General features: G+C 39.2%; 1 protein-coding gene across 1 annotated transcript in view; it reads left to right on the top strand.

The window, feature by feature from the left end:
* LOC109910870 (tubulin tyrosine ligase 3-like) overlaps positions 1-23769 on the top strand; it is a 63076-nt gene extending 39307 nt beyond the window's left edge. Inside the window, exons 11-16 of the mRNA XM_020510122.2 lie at positions 6188-6313; positions 8658-8847; positions 12566-12714; positions 15462-15705; positions 16543-16978; positions 21618-23769. Coding sequence (XP_020365711.2) covers positions 6188-6313; positions 8658-8847; positions 12566-12714; positions 15462-15705; positions 16543-16978; positions 21618-23282 — 2810 coding nt within the window. The 3' untranslated portion in view covers positions 23283-23769. The remainder of the gene's footprint in view (positions 1-6187; positions 6314-8657; positions 8848-12565; positions 12715-15461; positions 15706-16542; positions 16979-21617) is intronic.
* The last annotated feature ends 2084 nt before the right edge of the window (positions 23770-25853 follow it).

Below are 25853 nucleotides of genomic sequence, written 5' to 3'. Positions count from 1 at the left end.
GGAGAGTTTAGGCCTTAAAATTTTTGAACTCAATATTGAGTCCGGAGGGCTGTAGGGTCCCCAAGCGGAAAATGAGGTGTTGTTCCTTCAGCTTGCGTTGGGCTTCACTGGAACACTGCAGCAAGCCAGAGACAGAGGTGTTGGCCAGGGAGCAGGGTGGTGCATTGAAGTAGCAGGCAACAGGTAGTTCAGGGTCTTTTCTGCGAGCAGAACGTAGATGTATCTACATTTCTGAAGAAGGGTCTAGGCCTGAAACGTTAGCCTTCCTGCTCCTCTGATGCTGCTTGGCCTGCTGTGTTCATCCAGCTCTACACCTTGTTATCTCAGATTCTCCAGCATTTGCAGTTCCTACTATCTCTACTCACCCTCCCAGCCTGATTGTTAGCAACTCCTTTGTCTGTCCAACTGTCTTTCTCTCTCTTTGGGCTCTATCCTATCATTTACTCCCTATCCCACCCACCTCCCTATTTTCTGCATATAAACTGACGTTTTCCCAGCCACCATCAGTTCTGAGGAAGGGTCACCGGACCCGAAACGTTAACTCTGTTTTCTCCTCCACAGATGCTGCCAGACCTGCTGAGCTTTTCCAGCAACTTTGTTTTTGTTCCTGATTTACAGCATCCACAGTTCTTTTGGTTTTTACATAGCCTTCCTGTCCAGAACATTGGTGTTGTAGGCACTGAAAAGTGATTGTACACAGGTAGGCTTCTACAGTTTTGCAGTGCTCAATTGGTTCTACCACTTTATTTTGTTCAACTTAACACCAAAGCTGGTGCATCTTCATTGGCACTTATTTGGTGTAAACTCCCTCTTGTGACTGAAACTTGCTGCAGGCTTTTATCATTTAAAGGTGAGTTTCCTATACCCAAAGCTGCCTAAAAAGGCCGGAACCATTAAAAATAAAGTGAAATAGAAGCAAAAGTAGGAAAAATAAGAGAACAGGATAGTGAACCATGTAAGAGAAAGGAACAAAACCCTGCATTCTACTTCAATAAAGCAAAAGGCCACAGACTGTCGACAAGAAATGGAAGGCAAATATTTACTTGTGGAAGGGCCAGCAAGTTACCTCTTCATTGAACAAGAGCTATTTAAGCAACTTATGCAGTTTTATTTTGCAGATCAAACCATAAATGATCCTGAGAACAGATCTCTTAAAATATCATGTTATTGGCAAGGAAGGGCTTCACAAACTAAACACGTCCAGTTTTTCTAAGGAAGATGTTAAAGATCCAGATCAAAATAGAAATCAACTTCTGGATAAACAGATTCAAACTCATGTCATACAGACAGAAACCCCAAGAATCTAGTCATGACTTTTGTGCCATATGCCTCAGCAAAAGATGACTGTGGGCTCTCTGAAGAAGAGCTCACAGAGACTAATCAAGTCGGTAATCACCTCTATGCCATTCTGAGCATTTGGAAAATCATCTTCTGGGAAAGAGAAAGCGTCATATCATTGCCTGGACGGCAGCAAGAAGCCATAATAACAGAAAACATTTGCTATGACCAGCAAAGTGCACAAATCCAGCAAGATCTGTCATAGATGTGGTTTGTCACACCTACCCAACAGTTGTTCTGCATTTCTTTACATACACAAAGTGCATGGCACCAAAGGATATTGGGCATGTATGTGCAGAAAATTTTGGTTTTAAAAGCCAAACCATGTGACCAAAGAGGTAGTGCAACTCAGAAGATGGTCCAAATGTACACAATTAGTTCAACAAAGTGGACAATTAACAAACTGAAAAGCAGCCCTTGGAATATATCCGAGCCTTTCATATGTCATCGGGGTGTGTAGGGTTGACGATATGATAAGCACAAGATTTTATGCCTGGATTTCTGATTCTCACTCTGTACAGTGTGTATTTCTGGTAGTTCTCCAACCTGTTCACTAGTGGTGTATCAGTTTCATTCTTCTGTCTTTAGAGGCAAATCCTGTGGCTCTTTTACTGTCACTGCTGTGAGTGTGGTTTGAATCTCATGAATGGTTATGGCACATGAGATTGTATGAAGCCTAAAGGCAGGTCAACACACCCTGAAAGCCAAAACTGATACAGGAGCCAGTGGCAACATATTACCACTATGCATCCTAAAAGACGTGCACCTGAACATGCTCTAACCATGAGCATCTGGTGCACTATGGTGCAATCTACAAAAAAAACTATGTCTCTGTCCCTGTGTATGATGGATCATCAATTCCATGCTGTGACACAATCACACTTCAAAAACAATATACAAGTTCAGCTTGCATTCACAAAATCTTCTGCCTAATAGATAGCAATTGCCCAGAAGTAGCAGTGCTGACAGTATCTCCTGTAACATACCCATTAGTGAGATTCAAACAATACCTACAGTAGTGAGAATAAGGGGCCACGGGGATTTTCCTCTTCTAAGACAGTTTGGAGAACTACCAGAGCATGAGAGCCAGAAATCCAGTCACAGATATCTTCAAAACTTTTGTTTTTATGTAAACACGTTGCTATGGCAACGGCAATGGCTGCGTCAGTGAGGTTGGCCCAGCATGAATTCATTGCAGCGGTGGTGTTGGTGGAGGCAAGATGGCCCTAGAGAGGGGTGACTCTTTGTTCGAGCAACGTGGTAAAGTGCAGCTGCAGCAGTGTCATCAGTTTAGCAGCAGTGACTCGAGGCAGCGGGGTGGAGGAGCCCAAATCCAGGCCCATGGCTCAGCTAGAAGCAGGAGATGCCCCAAAGATTAGCTTTATTGAAATAGCCTAAATTGTTTAATGCTTTATTTTTCTGGCTTCATATTCTGTGTTTTGGCTTACTTTCTGTGTTTTAAGATGGTGCACTCTTTTTCACTGTATTTGTAATAAATACGTGACAATAAATAAAATCAAGTCATACATTGAAAATACTGGATCTCTAGTCAATGAATTATGAACCCCTTATCTCATTGAGGAGTTCGGGTGATGTTACACATAGGGAGAGTGATGGTGTCATGGTAATATCACTTGACTAGTTATCCAGAACCCTCGGTCATAGGTTTGAATCCCACCATGGTGGCAAATGGTGAAACTTGAATTTAATTTTTAGAAAATTGGAATAAAGAGATGGTCTAGTGGCAACCTCTACTATTGATCGCCATAAAGTCCCAGCTGGTTCACCAATCTCCTTTAGGAAAGGAATTCTGCCATCCTTACCTGATCTGGCCTATATGTGATTCCAGACCCACAGCAATGTGGTTGACAATTAAATGCCCTCTGGCAATGAGGATGGGCAATAAATGCTGGCCTAGCCAATGATGCTGCCATCCCATGAATGAATAAAAAAAATGAATAAACCATACCAGTCCAATCATACTTAATACCTGAAATTACTCCACTGAATTATTGCTATTAATTAATTCACAACATTCTCTTATATGAAAAACTAACACATTTTTAACAATAAGTACTTTGTACAATTGCTTTGCAGTGCTGCAATGACATTAAAACACTCAGAAAATGATAAATAAAATTTACAACCAATAATTTGTTAAGCACCTCAGCACAGTTCACCCACTTTAGGGTCTGTTTCCCAAACTTGCAATAATTTCTGAATTTTTATGATTTTTGTAAAGCAGAATACCAGTTCTATCCAATCGGAAGCAATTTAAAATCATGCCAGGTTTAAACAGCAAATCAAATTTCTGGGATCTACATGCAATTTGCTCAGAATGAAATATATTATGTTTCCTAGAAACTACATACGTAGATAATGACAGTGGTGCAAGCAATGAACAATTTTTAACCATGAATAGTAAAATATTTGACTACTGCCATGATTTCCTGAACCACAAAATTTATATGATCCTCTTAAGATAGATACACAGGTTGGTCTCATTAATCCCTGAGTTGTATTGCTGAAGAAATGGCAGCATACCTACCTACCTGCCCTTTTAGCCGCAGGAGGGTCATAATCCAGGGAGATAATATTGGTAGTGGAGTGGGGGTAGGGGAGGGGAGAGAGGATGGGAAACATTATCTTGTCTCAGATCCTTTTTGAAAATTAATAATAGTAAATAATCATCCATCACTCTCCTTGCTATGTGTTATTGAGTTATAACAGCTAAAGGAAGGCATTCTGTCTCTGCAGATTGATTGTCTAATGCTTGAGCAGTATGACTCATTACAAATTCAGACAATATTTTAACTATTATAAAGTCCCAATTACTGTAAATTGTCATATTAGGTCAGGTCTCTGAGCCCAAATTTTTAGCCAAAAGGTAGGGTGTTGACTTAAACACAGGTAACATTTTCAAAGGTTAACATTCACCCACTGCCATTATTCCACTACCTGACTGTTTATGACGGTGCATCAACTGGTCTCAGAGCTGCCAATTTGGAGACTGCTTCTGTCAACATTGCCCTGCACAAGAAACAGAAAGTATTTTTCTTCTTACAATTTTAATTTACAAATAAATAACCTCCATGGAGGCAGACATTAATTTGTGTAGACTAAATTAATCTAAATTTAAGCCACAAAACTTAATTCAGTTTTTAACATAGAACAGAAAAGAATACAACGTGTCACTCAATGTATATTAAAATATTAAGATCACCTGTGTCCTCAGCATCAATTAGCTCAGTCCACTCTACTTCTTGAATTGGTCATTATATGGATCATCAACATCATCTTTATCAGCAATTGTGTCATCAGCCATGTAATTTCACAAGTAATCTTCTGTATCATCAAATGCATTGGATAGCCCACATTCTTTGAATGATTTGACCCCAATTTCTGTACGGATTTCACCCCAGACCACTGCGACACTTTACTTCAATCTGATTACCTGTACAAAATAAACATGGTATACAGGAACCTGGCCCATGCTTTCTTTGAAACTGGATCTGAAAATTAAGTTGTTTTGTGATTTTATATACTTCTATTAACAAGTTAAATTTTGTGTCAACTCCAGGAATAGTAGGGCTTGAGTTCTGTGTGCTACCCTAGTGTGGGTAACAAGGTTTTGATGGGAGATGCTGTGAAATCTTGGTTTTCTGTCACAGTACAAAATTGTTTCTTTTCATAAAGCTTGATACACTATCCAGGGATGGTTTGAATTTTGTTGGTGCCTATATTTTTTTTAATTTTAGGGCAATGTTGAGAATGCATTCTGGTGATTTTCATTGATGTATTTCATGAATTAATTTTCCAATGTGGCCATATGCTAGGCTTTCCCCTGCTTATCCATTTATTCTTAATCACCAACCTAAGCTGCATAGAGACTTTTTTTCCAATCTGTAATTTTCTTCTCTGGTATCTTGAATTTTCTAGCTGCTGCACAATTATTTGTCTGATCTAAAACCTCAATGACTATTCCTTTTTGGTACCATATTATATTAAAGGGCAGGATGGAGGAAATACAGTGGAAACACTGATAGCACTTTGGCTATTGGTAACCTTGTCAGTGCGTGTTAATGTGCACAGACATGAGGAGCTGAATAGCCACCTTTGATGTGTTATTCTATGTTTGTATGAATGAGTAGATTTGCATGAGAACAAGTTTGACTCCAGCAGCATGGTGACTCAGCAGTCAGCACTATTGCCTCACAGCATCAGGGACCTGGGTTTGATTCCACCCTTGAGTGACTGTCTGTGCAGAGCTTGCACGTTCGCTCCATATCTGTGTGGGCTTCGGTTCCTCCCACAGTCCAAAGATGTGCAGGTTATGTGGATTGGCCGTGCTAAATTGCCCATAGTGTCCAGGGATGTGTAGGTTAGGTAGATTAGCCATTGGAAATACAGGGTTAGAGGGATAGAGTAGGGGGGTGGGTCTGGGCCAGATGCTCTTCAGAGGGTCAGTGTGGACTCAAAGGGCCGAATGACCTGCCTCCACTCTGTAGGGATTCTATGATTCAGCTGTGTTATTAATATAAGGATGTATAAAGCAAAAGATAGGTGCTCATAGTAAAGACATGAAAACAAACATTGTAGTGGTGAGTGGGAAAGTTGTCAAGAGGGACATAATTGAGCTGCAGGAGCTGTCACAAGCAGTGGTAAGTAGACAGGGCTTGGACCTTTTAGCCAAATGTCAGGAGTGAACGTATACACAAAATCAGCTAGTATTCAAGAATATATGGTATGCATTATAGAATTTTATCAAAGCAAATATCTATTGTTCTACCTTGTATTGCCTCAACTTGATAAAGGGGCTACCTTAATCATTATCCTTCATCATCTTCAGAGGATTTCAGAATGACAGCAGCCCGGAGTATACTGAAGTGGGTTGTAGAACTGAAGAAGAAGAGTGATGTGCCTCACAAAGGGCCTGATTGGAAAGACAGGACACCAAGATCTTCTGTGATGGAAGGTAGTAGAGAATGGGAAGCCCCACACTGTTACAAAATATTGAGGAGAAAGGGACCTTTAGGCTCATGATGACACATGAACAAGAGACATGCAATTCCGAAGTTCACTGTGATATGAAGCAGAGAAAATAAAGTGAGCATGGGTTTCACCATGATACAAAATTGCATATGTTGGCTCTTTTATGAAGTAAATATACACCTTTCAAAGAAGTATTTTTATGGAAGAGCAATAGATCCATAAAAGATGAATGGTGAAGAAAACAGTTTGATGGCCCTTTTAGTTTCATTTGTTCTTATATTCTCCACTTTGGTGACCATGATTGTCTTATGTAAAATGAATTTGGGCAGTCTCAATCCAGTTCCTCTGGACTGAGTCAACAGTAGAAAGACAGCTCACAATTTGGCATAAATGTCAGAATCATTTTAAAAGGCTTCTAAGTGGAAAGCTAAATTTTAGACCACTATACTATGGATTTCCAAGAGTAGAGCTAAGGTATGTTTTGGGGACATACAAAACATGGATACACTTTTATTCTATATCTAACTAATACAATATCAAACATATAATTATCATAAGAGTGCAAGAAATGTCAAAACACTCCTTTTCCCAGTAATGATTTATCAATGCAAATTTCATTGGAGTCTGAAGACTTCCTATGAATTGTGGCATCAGACTTTCATCAATGTTGCTATTTAAAGTGAAATAATTGAGCCTATGTCACAGCTGTTAACACAGCACATACCAGAGATAAGGTATTTTAATGCAGGGTACACTGGCATGACTTTTTATTTGTGCTTAAAATTTCTAAAATCTAAGAGGTATGAGTAGCAAGTTACTCATTGAGGTCAGGTGAAGGTGAGATGTGGCACGTTAGATCCTCAGTGGCATTTTGAGTACCACAGACTCAGCCTAGCAAATGGCAAAGTATGTTAGAATTACAGCACTTGAAAAAAATTAGATGCAATGTGAGTTTCAATCTTCGAAACTCCTGGAATTTGTTGTTGGAGGACTCTTCTGCTCATCATGACATGGATAACTCCGGGATACCCACATTGAGCAAATCTGTAATTTATTCCCCCTTTATTCCATTATCTATTAATTTAGTTATGTTTTCTAATCTAATGCGTCAACATTAATGACTAAATTTTAAAATTATATTGACAAGTACCAGATGAGCCAAATAATTTATGCCCTGTGTATCTTATACCCATATATCTTAATTTATATCATTTGGTGCTAATCCATCCAAAATGAATGAAAGCATTTTGTTGACAATTGAAATAATTGCACAGCAACATTCATTTGATTGGAGGAATCACTTTTAGAGTTATGAAATCTATAACCAACATCTATTCCGTTGTCATGGAGAAGCCCAAATTGTATTCCAACAATAGCAGACTGTTATGAAGGTACAACTGTTAGTTGGCAGAATTTGTTCCAGCAGTGTGAAAAATTCCCACCATTTGACGTGTTTAAGGATGAAATGGATGTTCTGTTTCTTCCACAAAAGTCAATTTATTCTAATTCTGGAGGAGTTAATCTTCTTGTGAAAACTGTTGCTAAGTCATTCAAAAAAGGGATTAAAAAAAACACCAATAGTGAAAGCTTTGATCCCAAAACTAGAAACTAGGATATTTCTAAAAATGAAAACTGTCAGGAGTTTCTCTTTAACTGTTTCATAGGTAAAGATAGTGTATAGGTGAGCAATATGGATTTGGACTATCTCAGAGAAAAGGTAATAAAAATAAAAACAGACCACTCAGCTTTGTTGTAAGTGTCATTTCAAAATCCGAAACACACATTTAGCCCAGTAAACTCTGCAAAGTCCTCATTGCACCACCTCTCATGGACACCTGGGAAAGGCCAATGACTGTTGGCCTTGCCAATGATACTCAGACCCTCTAAATGATTTTTTTTTTCATTTCTATTATGTACTGAGTTAACCAAGTCCACAGATGGCACGGGAACTGATATCATATTCTCTGGGTAACGAATGAAAATCTGTTCATAAGCCAATGACCCACTCTGTTATTCATTTACAAGAATGTTAGATAAACAGAAGAATTAACTTAGTTATGATGACTGCTACACCTAATAACGCCAACTACATAGGTCACATAAGAAAGGCTACTAAAATTATATGTCACAGGGTCTTGGTACCTCCATAATGAACAGTTTTCCAATAAAGAATTCATGCCTTCCTGAGAGACTAAGGAGGTAGAGAAACTGCAGTTGATAAAAAGGGGAAATAGTAAAAATATTATTTTGCATTTCATTGTGAGTATAATTATTAAACTGGTGACTGACAGTCAGTGACAAAGAAACCACATTTTTGGTTTTCTTAGCTTTTCACAGGCAGACTCGAAAGAAAGGCGGCGTTGTTCCAGTTCAACTAGTCGAGACAGCGCTCCGTGCCTGTGAGGAATATTTAAACACCATGGACCACAAGGATATTGATGTGAGTCTCGATACACCACCAGCAGTGACAGAAAGATGTTGGGAGGAGACCATCCAGCAGTACTATGAGGTCATTCAGTAAGTAGAACTGGTTCACCCGGCAGCATCATTATCCAGAACTGGAAACATTAACTTCCACACCTCAAGATTAATTCTTAAATACTGATGCCATCTAATAATTTCATGTTGACTTTGAAAGGGTCTGTTGCTTTTCTTAGAAGTCAGTTTGTAAAAATTTATTGACAACACTTTCTTTTTATTCATTTAAATGACCGCATTCAAATGCCAGGCTAGCACTTACTGCCCATCCATGCTTGCCTGGAGTGTAGTTAAAAGTCAACCTTATTGCCGTGACTCTGGAGTCACACATAGGCCAGACCAGGTAAGGCTGGCAGATTTCCTTCCCTGAAGGATGCTATGGGTACTAGATGAGTTTTTACAACAATCAACAATGGTTACAATTAGACTAAGTCTTTATTGCAGACGTTTTCATTATTAAATTTAAATTTCACCATTTAAAGTGCTGGGATTTGAACCCATGTCCTCAGAACACTAAAATTGCAATAAAGCAATCTTATCACACTAACAACTGGCAGCACATGGACTGCAGCGGTTCAAGAAAGCAGCTCCCCACAGCTTCTCAAAGCCAACTAGGAATCAACAATAAATGCTGGCCCTACCAGTGATGCCCACATCCCATTATTGATTTTTTTAAAAACTAAGATAGATGCTCTAATCCAAGTATAGAACCTCAGTCAGCATATTTTTGCTAATGTTCCTGTTAAAGTATCTACCATATCTACTAATCATTCTTGATACATTTATCTTTGTTCAAAAACACTATCTCATTGTATCATTCTTATTAAATAGTCTAATTGTTGGAACCATGATATTCCAAAGTACCAATTCTATCAAAGAAATTTTGATCTAAGGGTACAGAATGTAATTTTGCAATCTTTTCAGCCACTGACAAATTGGAGCAATTATCATCCAATTGGTAAAATATGGCAAGACCAAAAACAAAGAACTGCATGCAGATGCTAGAATTCTAAAACAAAAACAGAAATTGCTGAAGAAACTCAGTAGGTCTGGCACCATCTGTGGAGAGACATGTTAACCGTTTTCTCTTCACAGATGCTGTCAGATCTGCTGAGTTTCTACAATAAATCTGTAATAGATTGTAATAGATTTTTGATATCAAGGGAATAAAGGACAGCCTTAGTGTCCAACATTTCCTAACATCTCAGGACATGCTCCACAGTCAGTAACCATCTGCACTGTACTTTCACAGGGGTTGGTATTGTCAAAACTCAAACCTCACCACAACATCAGGACACATTTAGGACTCACATTTAATCTAGTTCAACACTTTAATACTGTAAACATAAATCAAATTCTGTATTTTTTTATTCTAATGAAAAATACATTCACTTGATCCCCATTTGCTGCAAAAAGAACCTGTCTTTTTGTTAGATATGTTTCAGGTTTCAGCTCCTTTAATGAGACCGCATTCATTTACAATAGAGTTTGAAGTGATTTTGCCAGACGATGACCAGCTTTGAAGTTGTTAATGGACTGTGTCATAAAGATTTTAGTTAAGATCCAACTATGAACTTGACCCAGCTCTTTTTGAGTTCCGGGTCATTATGTACACAGCAATACCCTGGTGACATTCTGATCAGCAAAGGATAGCCTGCCAATAAACATTCAAGGCAATGGTAAGACACAACCACTACAGCAACATCTATAAAGATACAATCCATAATGAATAGATCACGTGACCTCAAATAATGAGGATGTGCATTCAATGAAGGCCTTGGTCAAAAGCCAGGCCTTCACCTGGTAAGCAGTGGAGGAAGAAGAGGATTCTTAGGTACACTACTTCCCTCCAATTGATGTATTTATAGCAGTATCCACTATTGCCCCCTGTTGGTCATCACTAATATGGCACTTCTTAGAGTTGGTGAAAACCAGCACTGATCTGAGTGAAGAGAGACAACAAGGTGCAGAGCTGGATGAACACAGCAGGCTAAGCAGCATCATAGGAGCAGAAAGGCTGACATTTCGGGCCTAGACCCTTCATCAGAAAAATGAGATAGGTTGGCATCCCAGCATCTGAATGTGGGGAATAAGGAATATGCAACCAGCAGTAGTCTTGGCACAAGTGGGATTTGGGGAAGCAGTGGATGGTAAGGTGTAGATGGGTACATTCAGGTCAGGGTGGTGAGGCAGCAGTAGGCCTCATCACACAATGTGCAACCCCTTGTCCCCTCCCTACACCTTCCTTCTGCTTTAATGGACAGCGTAGTAAATTTACATCTGGTCGGTGTTTAAATACTTATGTAAATGCTCAGGGCAATTGTCTTTTACCAGTAATGATGGTTCCACTGAAACATTGGATCACTACATACTACATGGAGATTAACATGACCAAAGCATTTGATTCCAGTCACAATGCAGTAATTTTAATTCATAATGCTGGTGCGTTTTGGTTGGATAGAAAGTTTAAAATTTTTAGAAATTTTCAGACATGAGCCCAAGCCAATTCAAACACACTAACGTACAGTTTTAACAATTGGAACCAGGAGGTTGTGCTGGAGAAGATAGTGGAAGTCATCATCCTTCCCTCAGGGAAAGCTCTTTCTTTTAAATATTTTAATGAAGATCTATGTCACAGTTTTTTTTCTCTGTTCTAACTGGGCTAAGTAGGTTTCCTGTCTCTTGAGGAAGTGAGCAGCCACAGAGAGGTGAGGGCCATTGGATGAAACAACTAAGTGGTTCTCCTGAAGTGGTTCTGGGCCAGGGACAACTAGGAGTGCTTCCCTGATTCTCTAAGGAAACCTGTTATTCTCCCCATTGATCATGTCCAGCCTGGGCCTCATTGCACATCATTGTTGCCTTCACATGTCCTCTATAGCACCCTACCTCAATATACCACACAAACTCACTTGGATCTCTCCCTGTCCCCTAGTTCCATGCCCCTTCTTTGATCTCCCACATCAATGAGACATCAACAGTTCTCCAAACCCCAGCCCAAGTCCCTGCTCTTGCTTTCTTATCCTCTGGTTGCAGCCATTTTCTGCAAGGATAACGTGCCAACAGACACCCAGCCTCTCAATCTGGCTGCCTGGGATTGGGGAACAGATTCCAAACATGATAATACAATCTTTTACATTAAATTCCACCAAGACCTAAGGGAAACCCATTCTTCTTGAGTTTCCTGACCAATAAACCACTACAGTTCCTCCTGCCTCTATATAAGTAAACACATTGCCTCAAAATTGCAACAAGAAATTCAGCAATCCAGAGAACAACACTACTTAAGGAAATTGCAACTTGATTTGAATTTTTATTTTAATTTTGAGCGAACAGTGACAGGACAATGCTTAGATTGCAGGATATTATCAAAATTGAAAACCATAGACATTTAGAAATCCAGTAGTAAAAGGTTCTTCTGGTCCAGTTATAGAATCCCTACATGTGGGCCAGGGAGGCCTATGTTGAAATGCCAACCAGGATATGATGGCCATGGAGATGTGTCATAACATGTCCTAACAGTCGATTTTTTAAAATCTTAAATAATTAAAATTTGAAATGAACTAAACATCATTTTCCATCATAACATGTAAAATATCACCTGGAATTAAGCTTCTTAAAAATTAAGTTCTTATATGCTTCCAAAATGTTCTTAATCTGAAACGCAGTAGTCCACCTGCTGTAGCAAAAACCTGTGTGAGTTGGTTTCTGGAAGCTGTTTATTTATACTTTTAATTGCATTGTCATGTATCTGTCTCAGTGAGGGAGCAACAATTCAGAATTGGAAGGTCTATGCTGCGGTTTGTGAAAATATGCTGAAGCAGCTACAGGAAGCAAATACACAGCTGAAGATGGAAGGAATGCGGAACATCTGGATTGTGAAACCTGGAGCCCAGTCTCGTGGCAGAGGTATGAGAAAAGATCCAAAGTGACCTGCAACCTTTACCACTTGAAACAAAGCTATAAGATCCACTTTTATGTTCTTTGTATTGTAGAGGAGAGGGAGCATAAATTGCTTGCTCATTTCATATTGGAAAGAGTTTCATTATTAATATACTAATCTTTAGAAGGGAGGGTCAGCATCTCTGATCCACTCTTTCTATTTCCCTTTCTTAGGGAGGGATTTACATTACTGATGCATCTTGTTACCTATTTGATACTTTCATGCTAAGGTATTAATGGTTAGGTAGGTTCCATAAGCGAACCAGATTCTTTATGAATTGAAGCTTGCATTCAATTCACTGTCACGTGCAGGATCATGAGTACAGATTTAATGAATTCTTAATTGCAGTACTTATTTTAATACGGATTTCCTATCATGCCCTCTCAGCTGTTCTTAAGATAGAAAATGTCATGTCACCAAACCAATGTGTATAGTCTAACAATATTTAGTTATATTTATTTATTTGTAAAATATAAGAAGCAAAAAAACGCTACACTGCTGAAATTTTTTATTGAAAAAATACACTTTATTCACAGAAGGAAATCTTTATGTACATACGCAGTTAATGTAGCCATTCCGATCTATACTGTCATTACTTATAGAGGATAAAATAAACATTGGCATTCATCTTTCTCTATATTTACAATTAACCTCTTGGCATTTAGCTGAAGTGTAATATGAAAATAATATGCTGCTGAAAATAATATAACCAGATTTATACAATATATTAGCTCTTTCAAAGCCAAGAAAAATGTCAAAACTTTGTATTTCTTGGTAAAAGCTTTTGTGTAATGGTTTCCATGGCAGTTACAATGGGATATAATTTCTTCAGTGAATTTCTCATAGCTTATTGATGTTAAGAATAAAGTGGGAAACCTCAGACTCAAGAAAATGATGCATTTTCATTACATCTTCTCTGCTGCCATAAAACTATATGCTAATAATCTGCAAAATGGACATCCACTAACTGACTAGTTTCCAGCTCTGCTTCATTAACCCACAAGGAATAGAAGTGACAGATTCATTAGTGTAGAGTGAGGTTCCCTGGCAGAGTTAGACAATAATAATTTGTCATACAGCCACTGAGCAAAGGCATTACGATTTATTTTGAATATTCTGTTTTGTAAATGAAATTGAACATCCATGAACATATTTCTGTCATGCACCCATCAGGTGTAAACCATATGGAGGCTTCAACTCTGTAGATAGAGTCTCGTGTTTTCCTTGTGTTTGGAGAGTTACATTACTTAAATATATTCCTTGGAGAAAAATATTACTGATCTGTCCTTCAGTGAGTCCCTGTTTTGAACTGTATTTATTTTTCAAACTAGAGGAAAGTGTACAGTTGGTTTACCCAGAATTGGTATTAAAGTCCTGCTGTTTCTGATACCTATTAATGACCTCTATTTGGATACAAAAAACATAATTTCAACATTTGCAGATGGTACAAAGCTGGGAAGTGGAATAAACAATGAGGAGGATTGTAATACACTTTAAGAGGTCCATTGGCAAAGTGGTAAAATGGACTGAAACTTGGCAGATGAAATTTAATTTGGAGAAGCATGAGATTTTACATTTCTGTAGGATGAACATGAAAACAATATGAACTATACTGTGTAAATTTAAATGAAGTGCAGAAACAGAAAGTCCTGAGAGTGCATGTACACAAGTCTTTGGTGGCAGGGCAAATTGAAAAGGCCGTTAAAAAATAATCAGATGGGATCCTTGCCCTTATAAATAAAAGTGTAGAATACAAAAGTGAGGAATTTATGCTAAAGTTCTATAAAATATTGGTCAGGCCTCAGCTAAAACATTCGCCTAAATATTAGTTTGGAAGCAGCGTGGAAAAAATGGATGCTCATTAACAGGTTAGTTTTACCTTCCCAGCCAGAGCCAGCCAGATTGAGAATCTAGTCGTCTGTCAGGCAGATAACCTTTGACACCAGCCTGCAGCCATGGAGTAGGGAGGAATGGGGGAGTGAATACTTTAAGAGATTGAACAATCATAGATTTTAGGGTAGCTGTCGGATTTGGGCTTTGGGGAGATTATTGGTAGGGTCAGTGTCATTTGGAGATTGGACAGACCCTGAAGGCAGAGGTAGTAAAGGTCTTACAGTGGCAGAGGAGACATGAAAAGAGCCTGGAGAGGGGTGGGAATCAGAAGGAGATGATGGTGGTGAGATTGTAAGACCCACATTAGGGAATATCACCAAGGCCTCAGGGAGCATGGATTGGACGGGCCTTGGTGGTAGGAAGGAGGAAGGTTGATAGTGTTAGTGATGGAAGAGATCTCAAGGATCAGATGGGAAAAATTGGCAGATGATCATGAAGGCTCAGTAAAGAAGAGAAACTGAATCGAGCAGTTCAGATGATGATGTGGAATGCACTAATTGAAATGATGGTAAAATTAGCTTTGATGGTAACTTTTAAAAGGGAATTAAATGCTTGAAAGAATTTACAGGACTATAGCAAACAAGATATTAAATAGTTCTACCATGTATCCATGGTCTCCATATGTGCTGTATTATTCTGTGATTCTTTGAGTTTATTTATAAACATAAATATGCCTCTGAGTTTGTTCGTGAATCGGAAGGTAGTGAGTGTATATTACCGGTACAACTCTCAGTGTCATAACCTACACCTCTTTCTGACTATTTGCCTGAAGTGTGGTTTTAGTTGGGTGGAAAGAGATTTTTATTATCTATCTCTGCAGGAATCACCTGCATGAACCGTTTGGAACAGATCATGAAGCTAGTTTATGGCCAGACAACTTTCATCACAGATGGCAAGTGGGTAGTGCAAAAATACATTGAACACCCGTTGCTTATTTATGGGACAAAATTCGATATGCGGCAGTGGTTTTTAGTGACAGACTGGAACCCTGTGACGATCTGGTACTATAAAGACTGTTATCTGCGCTTCTCATCTCAGGCATTCTCATTGGACAATCTCGACACGTATGTATCACCATGACAACTCAGGCAATGTCTTTTGAATGGTAGTTCATTGAGAATGACATCTCATTACAATAAGAGTAATAAGCGGGATCATGTGCACTTGGAGAGAGTGCCACTAAAGAATTGGGATTTGGTTTGTTGGCCAAATTGGGCTGCAATATTTTTGACTCTCAACCAAAAGGTCAATGTAACAAGCAATAGTTGTGCCAGTCTTGAAAATGGTGGCTGACATACAAGAAAAATTTAATAATAATTGGCTTTCCAAAGTATCTTTCTATGAGCCCAAAATCTCAATTTGATTTGAACTCTCTTACCTTCTTCTCAGCCCCAGCTGATGGAAAACAGACAGGAAGAGGGACTTGAAATGGATTGCGGAATTTAGCTTCTCCTTTCTCACCTAGATATGACTGACTGCAATTTGAAGTTGGAGAAGGCAACGAGTTCCCAAGATCCATTGTAAATGTAGAAATGAGGTCCAGTGCGATGGCATCAGAGGCTAATTTCCCTGATGCAGATCAAGGAATTATACTTTGCAGCCTGCCAATGTAAATATGTGCAAAGGGTAGCTACAGATTTGCTGTACTGTTTATCTGTTGAAATATGCTTGATGTATCTGTTAACTTTGCTTAGGATAGAAATGATAAGTTATGGAATTTTAAACTTATTATTCCACATAACATTGCAAGTCAGACATATCTTACAGATATTTTACCTTACAATGCTAAAGCAATGTTTAATTTTAGTAACATCTAATCCACCATGTAACTGGACATATAACTTAAAAGTAACTGCAGTCCATGTTATTGCAGCTAACAAATGTTTCTTTGTGTCTTTTAGAGCAATTCACTTGTGCAATAACTCAATCCAAAAACACTTTGTGGCCTCTTCCAATCGCCACCCATTCGTTCCTAGAGACAACATGTGGTCCAGTAACCAGTTCAAAGAGTATCTGAACAAAAATGGCTTTGGAAACATTTGGGAGGATATCATCTCTCCCGGCATGAAGAAGGCAATTGTGAATACCATACAAGTAATGCAGGACATTGTGAAACCTCGCAAGAACAGTTTTGAGCTGTACGGTGCTGATTTCCTGTTGGGAGAGGACTTCAAACCATGGCTGATTGAAATTAATTGTAGCCCCACAATGTCACCTTCAACACCAGTGACAGCCACATTGTGCAGCAATGTTCAGGAGGATACAATAAAAGTGGTTATCGACCGAAGGTATGAGAAGACCAGTGACACAGGCGGATTTGAGCTTCTGTATAAACAGGTAATATAAAACATTACTGACTACGGGAGAAAGCAGCCCAGTTAATGGAAATAAAGGGAGATGATTGCTTCCTGCTCAGAATACTGGACAAATATTACAACGGAAATTGAATGTATTCTCTGGTTAGTGGCCTACTGCTACTGGAAATAGATTAAAGAAAGAGAGACTATCTAAAAAAAAACTCATCTTCTCTGCTTTAAGCCTAACAGTCTCAAATACACAGATCTCAAGCCAGTGATACTGGAGTTGAACATTAACTCTGTTTCTCCCATTGCATTTCTCAAACATAGAGTCATGGAGATGTACAGCACAGAAATAGACCCTTTGGTCCAACTCATCCAAGCCCACCAAATATCCTAAATTAATTGAGTCCACAACAGGACCTCCTAACTCCTACACTCAATGCACTGACCAATAAAGGCAAGCATGGCAAACACCTTCTTCACTACCCTGTCTACCTGGGATTCCACTTTCAAGGAACTATGAACCTGCACTCCAAGGTCTCTTTGTTCAGCAACACTCCCCAGGATCTTACCATTAAGTGTAGAAGTCCTGCCCTGATTTGCCTCACCAAAATGTAGCACCTCACGGTTATCCAGATTACACTCCATCTGCCACTCTTCAGCCCATCAGCCCATCTGATCAAGGTACTCTGAGGTAACCTTCTTCACTGTTTACTACACCACCAATTTTAGCATTGTCTGCAAACTTACTAACCGTACCTCCTATATTCACATCCAAATCATTTATATAAATGTCAAAAAGTAGTGAACCCAGCACCAATCTTGCAGTCCAAAAAGAACCCTCCACCAATACCCTCTGTCTCCTACCTTTGAGCCAATTTTGTATCCAAATCGCTAGTTCTCACTGTATTCCATGTGATCTAACCTTATTAACCAGTCTACCACACAGAACCTTGTCGAACACCTTACTGAAATCCATTTGGACAATGTCCACTGCTCTGCTTTCATAAATCCTCTTCGTTACTTCTTCAAAAATCTCTCAAGTTAGTGAGGCACTATTTCCCATGCACATAACCACGTTGACTATCCCTAATCAGTCCTTGCCTTTCCAAATTCATGTAAATCCTGTCCCTCATAATCCCATCCAACAACTTGCCCATCACTGATATCAGGCTCACCGGTCTATAGTTCCCTGGCTTTTCCTTATCACGTTTCTTAAATAATGGCATCACGTTAGCCAACCTCCAGTCTTCCAACATCTCACCCATGACTACTGATGATACAAATATCTCAGCAAGGGGCTCAGTAATCACATCCCTGGCTTCCCACAAAATTCTTGGGTACACCCGAACCGATCCCAGGGATTTATACACCTTTTTGCGTTTTAAGATATCCAGCACCACCGCCTCTACAATATGGGCACTTTTCAAAATATCACGATTTATTTCCCCAAGTTCTTTAGCTTCCATATCCTTCTCCATAGTAAACACTTGTCTAGTATCACGCCATCTCCTGCCATTCCCCACATAGATGGACTTACTGATTGCTAAGGGGCCCTATTCTCTCCATAGTTACTCTTTTGTTCTTAATGTATTTGTCGAACCCTTTTGGATTCCTCTTAACCCTATTTGCCAAAGCTATCACAAGTCCCCTTTTTGCCTTGCTGATTTCCCTCTTAAGTATACTCCTACTGCCCTTATACTCCTCTAGGGATTCATTCGATTCCTGCTGTCTATACCTGACATATGCTTCCTTCTTTTTCTTGACCAGAACTGCAATTTCTCTAGGCTTCCAGCATTCCCTACACTTTCCAGCCTTGCCCTTCACCCTAACAGGAGCATACTGTCTCTGGACTCTCATTATCTCATTTTTGAAGGCTTCCCACTTTCCAGCCATCCCTTTACCTGCGAATATCTCCCTCCAATCTAGTTTTGAAAGTTCTTGCCTAATACCATCAAAATTGGCATTTCTCCATCTTAGAACTTTAACTTTTAGATCAGGTCTATCCTTTTCCATAACTATTTTAAACCTAATAGAATTATGATCACTTGCCCCAAAGTGTTCCCTCACTGATACCTTTATCACTTGGCCTGCCTTATTTTCCAAGAGAAGGTCACGTTTTGCACCTTCTCTAGTAGGTACATCCACATACTGAATAAGAAAATTTTCTTATACACACTTAACAAATTCCTGTCCATCCATCCCTTAACACCATGGCAATCCCAGTCTATGTTTGGAAAGTTAAAATTCCTTACCATTACCACCCTCTTATTCATATAGATAACTGAAATCCCCTTACAAATTTGCTTCTCAATTTCCCACTGACTATTGGATGGTCTGTAATATAATCCCAATAAGGTGATCATTCCTTTCTTATTTCTCAGTTCCACATAAATAACTTCACTGGACACATTCCGTGGAATGTCCTCCCTAATCAAAATGCCACCCCTCTTCTCTGTTGTCCCCCTTTCTATCCTTCCTATAGCATCCCACATCTCTGTAAGATCTGTGATATCCCAGTCCCACGTTCCCAACCATGCCCTGAGTTCATCTGCCTTACCTGTCAGGCCTATTGCATTGAAATAAATGCAGTTTAATTTATCAGTCTTACCTCATTCTCTGCTTTGCCCTTGTCTGCCTTGACTGTTTGACTTGCTCTCTTCACTGACTGCACCAGCCTCACACTGATCCCTTTCCTCATTTTTCTCTGGCTTCTGCCCTCTCCCCACACCATCCCACCTCCGCCCCACCACCACCACCCTTACTTGTCTAAATCCTCCTTTCTGCTTTTATTTCAGATTCTCTAGTCTGTCATGACTCACTTGGGAAAGCTCATTGATTCTCAAGCCCCACTGTTCCCAGGATTGCCACAAAATGTAATGATTTAATTAAAGCACGCAAAGTCCCTAATTTACTTGCCTAATGGAATCAGACTAACAAAAATATGACCAGGTTTCTGTACTTAACAAAAATTACTGTTTATTACAATAAATAACTTAATACTATAAGATAAGGTAATAAAGCAGTAGCCACAAGTAAACAAAACTGTGAACTGCCAACATATAACTTCACTAGTTGAAACTCTAACTCCCTTTTTAACATCCCTAAACACACAAATGAACAGAGACAGATGAAAAGGAAAACATTGGAGTTATGGGTGGAGGAAACAAGCATAAGGGAAGGATAGTTCAATACCACCAGGCCACAGGATTGAGGCAATGTTCCTTCTCAAAATTTTCTATGCCTGATCCCCTTTTCCAGATTTGTCTCAGGAGACTCAGGATGACTGGTATACTAATTATAAAGTCTTGGAGTTACTGGATAAAGGCAACAACTTACAACAACTAATGCGAGAAAATAATTAGCTTTTCTTCAGGCTTTAGTTATTTTTACTGCTGAGACATAAAGTCACAGAACCCGCTTCTTCAGCAATCCAGAGGCTTCTCTCTCTCTGTCAGAAAGCTACTGAACTGCCCAGGAGCCAATCAGAAATTTGTTGGTTAGCTGATGATTTCTGGCATCTTCAACTGGTCACAATTGCACAAACCAATCACCATTTTGTTGCTGGACAGATCTCACTCTGCACACTCCCCAGTGCCCTGGCATTTTGTCTCTCTTCCCCCAATGCTTGCAATGCAACAGTACAAATACACCTCAAAATATGTTCCAATAACTTGTTTTAAAAAGTGCAGTAATTCTTTCCACAGTCCTTGCAGCAAACAACCTTTTTGTCCATTTTTGTCTATAACTAAAAATAATTAAAAGTAAAACAATGGAATCTTTACAAGTCCCACCATGTAACTGAAGTCCAGCACTATAGTATTTTTCTAGTGAGTATTTTCTGCACCTGTCCATGTCGTTGACATACTTCCTAAAATGCAGTGCCAACACTTGAATACAATGGGCTGGAGTTCCACTGATTTGGGAGACCTTTAGACATGGCGGCTGAGACTGCGTTCTGGAATTGCAGCCCCAATCCCATTGCCCCCAGTTTTCATCAAATCAGGGTAACGTTATGGGCTGGTGTGATCATGAACCCACACCCTCGACTGCTGACGTGGCCAGCTTCAATGCATTATAAGTATATTTTAGCCCTCCACCATATCAAGGAATTGGGCCAGTTTTTGGAGGAGTTGTGGTTCACAGCTCTCTAACTCAAAAACATATGACTAGACTTAGGTGGTGAAAGTGTTGATGATCAATAATTTTCAAAAGGAAATTGAACGCACATTTGAGGAAGACAAACTTGCAGGGTTATGGGGATAGAACAGGGATTGGGCCAAATTGGACTGCAGTAGAGTGAGCCAGTATGGACTGTGTGAACTGAATGGACCTTTTTGGAGTAGCGATGACTCAATGACTGATAATTGTGCCCAAAACATCCTATGATCCCACAACCTCTTCTCCCCACCAACTGCCCCATTTTTCTCCATCTAGCAGCTTCTGTAACTTGCTGGGAGGAGCATACTAGAACTCTGATTGGCCCTAGGTTATTGAAAGCGTCAAATTAACTGTGCTTTATATTACCTAATTTTCCACATACCTTTCATTTGCCACAATTGGGTATTATCCCAGTAATGCTAATGTTCAGATACTTTATAATAACCATGAATGCGGATGTGAAACCTTGCTTTCTTTTGTCCATTACAAGTGATTTGGTTTTCTTTCTCTTACAGTGTACTATGGCCATTCCTCTTTACTTAGGGATCAATCTGCTCGTTGAAGGATCAAGCATCAAGAAACCACCAGCACTTATTCCAAAGAGCCAGAGCAATGGGTTGCGTAACATTTCCCAGATCTCTGAAACCGTGCAAAAAATCTGTGGTCTCACATCTCAACACCGCCAAGTAGCTCTAAATGATGATGTAAATAAGCCAGCAAACGCTGAATCTGCCAAGAATAGAGACTATCCCAAACTATGCAGCAATCTAAGCAAATCAAAACTTTCTGCAATCGACACCCATCCTGAATTTGCAAAGCGTTCCCTCAATTTACCTGCTACAAAGAGTTACAATACCAGCAATATAAAGAATCTCATCTATTTTGGTAATGAAAGGAATCCTTTACTTCCCATTCAGGGCAAAGTTTCACCTAATCTCAATAATTCTGGCCTTGCAAAGAGTGTGTTAAATTTCCATAATTTGAGTATGGTAAAGAATTCTTTAATTCCCAACCACTTTAGCATCACAAAAAATGTATTATATTCAATGAATTCCAGTGCAACAAAAAATCTTTTGAATCCCAGTAATTCTAGCATCACAAGAAGTCAATCAAATTCAACTAATTCCAGCATGGCAAAAGATCTGTCAGATTCCAGTAATTCCAGCACTCCAAACGATTCTTTAAATCCTAATGATTCCAGTGTCACAAAAAATCCCTTAAGTTCGACTGTTTCTAACATTGCAAAGGATCTGTCAAATCCTAGTACTTCCAGCACTACAGACAGTTCGTTAAATCCCAACAAATCCAGCCATACAAAAGATTCTCTCATTCCCAATCATTCCAATGATCTGAACAATTCCACAGTTCCCAATCCTAACATTGCAAAGAATCATAATATACCCCAAGATTCCAACCATATTCAAGACCATGGCAGTTCCAACACTTGTGGGAAAGAGAAAACTGTTGACAATACTAACAACTGCAGTAAGATAAAAACTTCCAGCATTTCCAAACATTACCACAAGTCTAGGAATTATACTTCTTACAACCGTAAAAAGGCAAAGAAATTAAGTAGCCCCAAAATTCTGGGCACCAGTATTGTAAAAGCATGGGATGAGATGCAGAAAATGAAAAATAACATTGCTGAAACAACTCCAGCTACTGAAACTGAAAACAATTGTAAACGTGACCCAGGTGACAAAGTGGAACAAGATTATGAAGTGCCAAAGTTTAACAGGACTGAAGGGATTCGGAAAGTCAGCAAGCAGCGTTTGCAGCCTAAATCCAAGATCACACAGATGAGTATGTCTGTGAAGCATCTAATTTTGCCCAATCGACAGATGCTCAGAGATCCTCTCCATGTAAATTTGAAATGTTTGAGTCTTGACTTGTTGAACTTTAAAGACATGCAGCACTCCAGATCCTCAGTTGCCACAGATGCAAACAGAGTTAGAACTGTCCACGAGAAATCTACTCCATTGCGTTATTCCTACAATTCACCACGGCTGCAACTAAAAGATCCAAATATTCCCCAGCTCCATATTACTGGCTTGCAGCCACAATTTAAAGCTTCAAGTGATATCAGCAACAAGTACATTGAAACCCATAAGAATGCAACTAGTAACCTGTTCAACATCAAGAAGCATCTACTGACGAGCTCTTTCCCACTCTTTCAGTAACACAGTTACTGTGCCGCCAAGTTGTTCCCAGATTATCCAGTCATTTCTACTGGATGCTTTGTGCTGTCAAGTCCTTTCTAATGCTTTCACTAATACAAAACTAACTTTTTTGCACTACCTCTTGGCAGGTTTGTGCCCTCAGACATCATCTTTACATAAAATGTAGCTTTTACTCTGTGAACAATAGGCACCATTGGGCAGCCATTGTGTCTTGAAAAGAGAAGTCTTCTTTTAAAAAAAAATTGCTTTGTAATCGTTTAAAAGCCAACTGCTTGCATGTCAGGTTACATAGTTGGATCTGAAAAATTGAAAGTGATTTTAATAATGAATTGGACATTGTTCTCATCATTGATCATATCTTGATTTGTTTCTATCTCTTCATAAAACAAACCTACTTCTGCTTTAGTCAATCTACCAACTAAACTGAAAACACCAGAGGAAATGTGAAATACAAAACAAATATTAAAGCAACAGAATGTGTGGAATAGATCAGATGCAATAGATATTTAACATAACAAATAAGATGCAATCAAGTACAATAAATGTGGAATGTAACAAAATATCTGGAGATCTGACAGTGTCTATATTGTTACTTTTATGTTTCTGTGCTTTTCCTGTGTGCAAAACATTATTCTATGCTGAAATGTTATTATCATAGTTCTATCTCAGCTTTTCCATTATAAATTACTATGACCAGGTTAATAATGAAAATTACCTGTGTGTGTTTGCCACCATGTAATCACACTTTGCACTGATACTTCAGAACCTCAGTTTTGAGTTCTTCAGTTTCTCAGTTGAGACTGCTGTGCTCTAGTCAGCTCTAGTTTTTCTTGTTAGTTCATGGGATGTGGGCATCACTGACTTGGCCAGCATGTATTGCTCATCCCTAATTGTTCAGTGGATCTGGACTCACATAGTGGCCAGAGCAGGTAAGACTAACAAATTTCCTTCCCAAAAAGACATTAGCGAACCAGATGAGATTTTAACAGCAATCAACATCGACAGCTTTAGATAAGCTTCTTTTTGTTATTGAATTCAAGTGTTACAATCTACCATTGTGGGATTAAAACCATCTCACCAGAACATTAACTTGAGGCTCTGGGGTGCTCATCTATTGACATTACTTCTACAATACCATCTCCCCTAACTGCCATGTTTTGCTATTTAATGATTCATAATATTAAAGTATATCAAAATAGGAAAGAATGTATGACTTCAAAATGAGTATGAATTAAATCAACAAATCCTGGTCCAGTTATGCCCTTTGCCCTTGCCCTATTTTATTCGACCACTATATTTGACCCTGATGGCCTGTGAACAATGTTATGGATGATCAACCAGTCTGACTATCTCAGACAATTAGATGTCAGAGATTATCATTACTCAAAGCATGAATGATTTTGCTCATTTGAATTCCAACATTCTTCAGTATGGACCAGGCAAGTCTGTAATTTTCCTAATGTTCAGTTGCTTTATCTGTCCTTATCAACCATAAATCAAATCTAAATAAAATGTCAGGAGGCCATCTGTTCTGATGCCTCTGTTTCTATCACTGAGCAGACTATGCAGAAATGTGAAAAAGTAGAAAGAAGATGGTTGAATATTTTATTTCCCAAGGGTGAAGGGAGGGAAGCTAAGACAAACAGCAAGAAGCACTGACACATTACAAATTTTCCGCAGGTTTTTGTTAAAAAAAAACTATAATAATTTTCCATATATGTATTTACCTTTTCAAAACAGTGGTTGAATCTTGTTTTTTGAGATTGTGTGCAGGTGGGCCTAAAAGCAGGAGGCACTTCTGCTCCTAGTGGAGCGTGGTATAGCTCGAAGTCAATTGCTCAATTATGTTCTCAGATCATTATTTGTGCATGTATGGGTGAAATACCAAATTTTATAGGCAAGTGGGCAGGAAGGTATGCCCTCTCCCTGCCAAGAGTGTCTGGTCTCCAAACCAAGTAAGCACCATATTTAAATGGCATCCACTCAGTACTTCACTGCCTGCAACACAGGAACAACACTCAATCTCTGCTCATCAGCCTGACTCACCTCGACGATGCCGGAGCCCAGGAAAGTAAGTGATGCCACACTTGACAGATGCCTCTGAAAACTGTTGGGAGAAAAGGGTTTAGCTACAGAGATTGGCAGCTGTAGGCAGCTGAAGAGCTCCAGCCACAAGAGGATGAATGAAACGCTGTACTCTGCCAGGCTAACTACCACTCGCCACTCAATGCTTCATGTCCCCAAGTACAAGTGAGCCTTGTAAAATTGCTACTGCAGAGGAATGTCACACAGTGGGTTGGGTCCCAGGCATCTCCATTAATTGGCTCAAGTACGATGAACGTCTGTTATTTAATTGCATCATATTGATAATACATCTCAAGAATCTGTCAAGGTTCACACTTAAAACATAAAAGGAGCTACAAAACTCAGATCTTGTGCACCATCAGCTCAAGGAACTTTCATCACATCAGGGACACACATCTGATAGCCAGCATAGGACAAAACCCAACCTCAAAAGATGGCTTTGAGTTGAGTACCTCATAATGTATAGTCATTGAATCATACAGTACA

This window comes from Rhincodon typus, chromosome 16 (assembly GCF_021869965.1).
Source record: "Rhincodon typus isolate 14 chromosome 16, sRhiTyp1.1, whole genome shotgun sequence".
NCBI classification, from domain to species: Eukaryota; Metazoa; Chordata; class Chondrichthyes; order Orectolobiformes; family Rhincodontidae; genus Rhincodon; species Rhincodon typus.
Note: the sequence above shows the minus strand (reverse complement) of the source record. Positions and strands in the feature narration are given on the sequence as shown.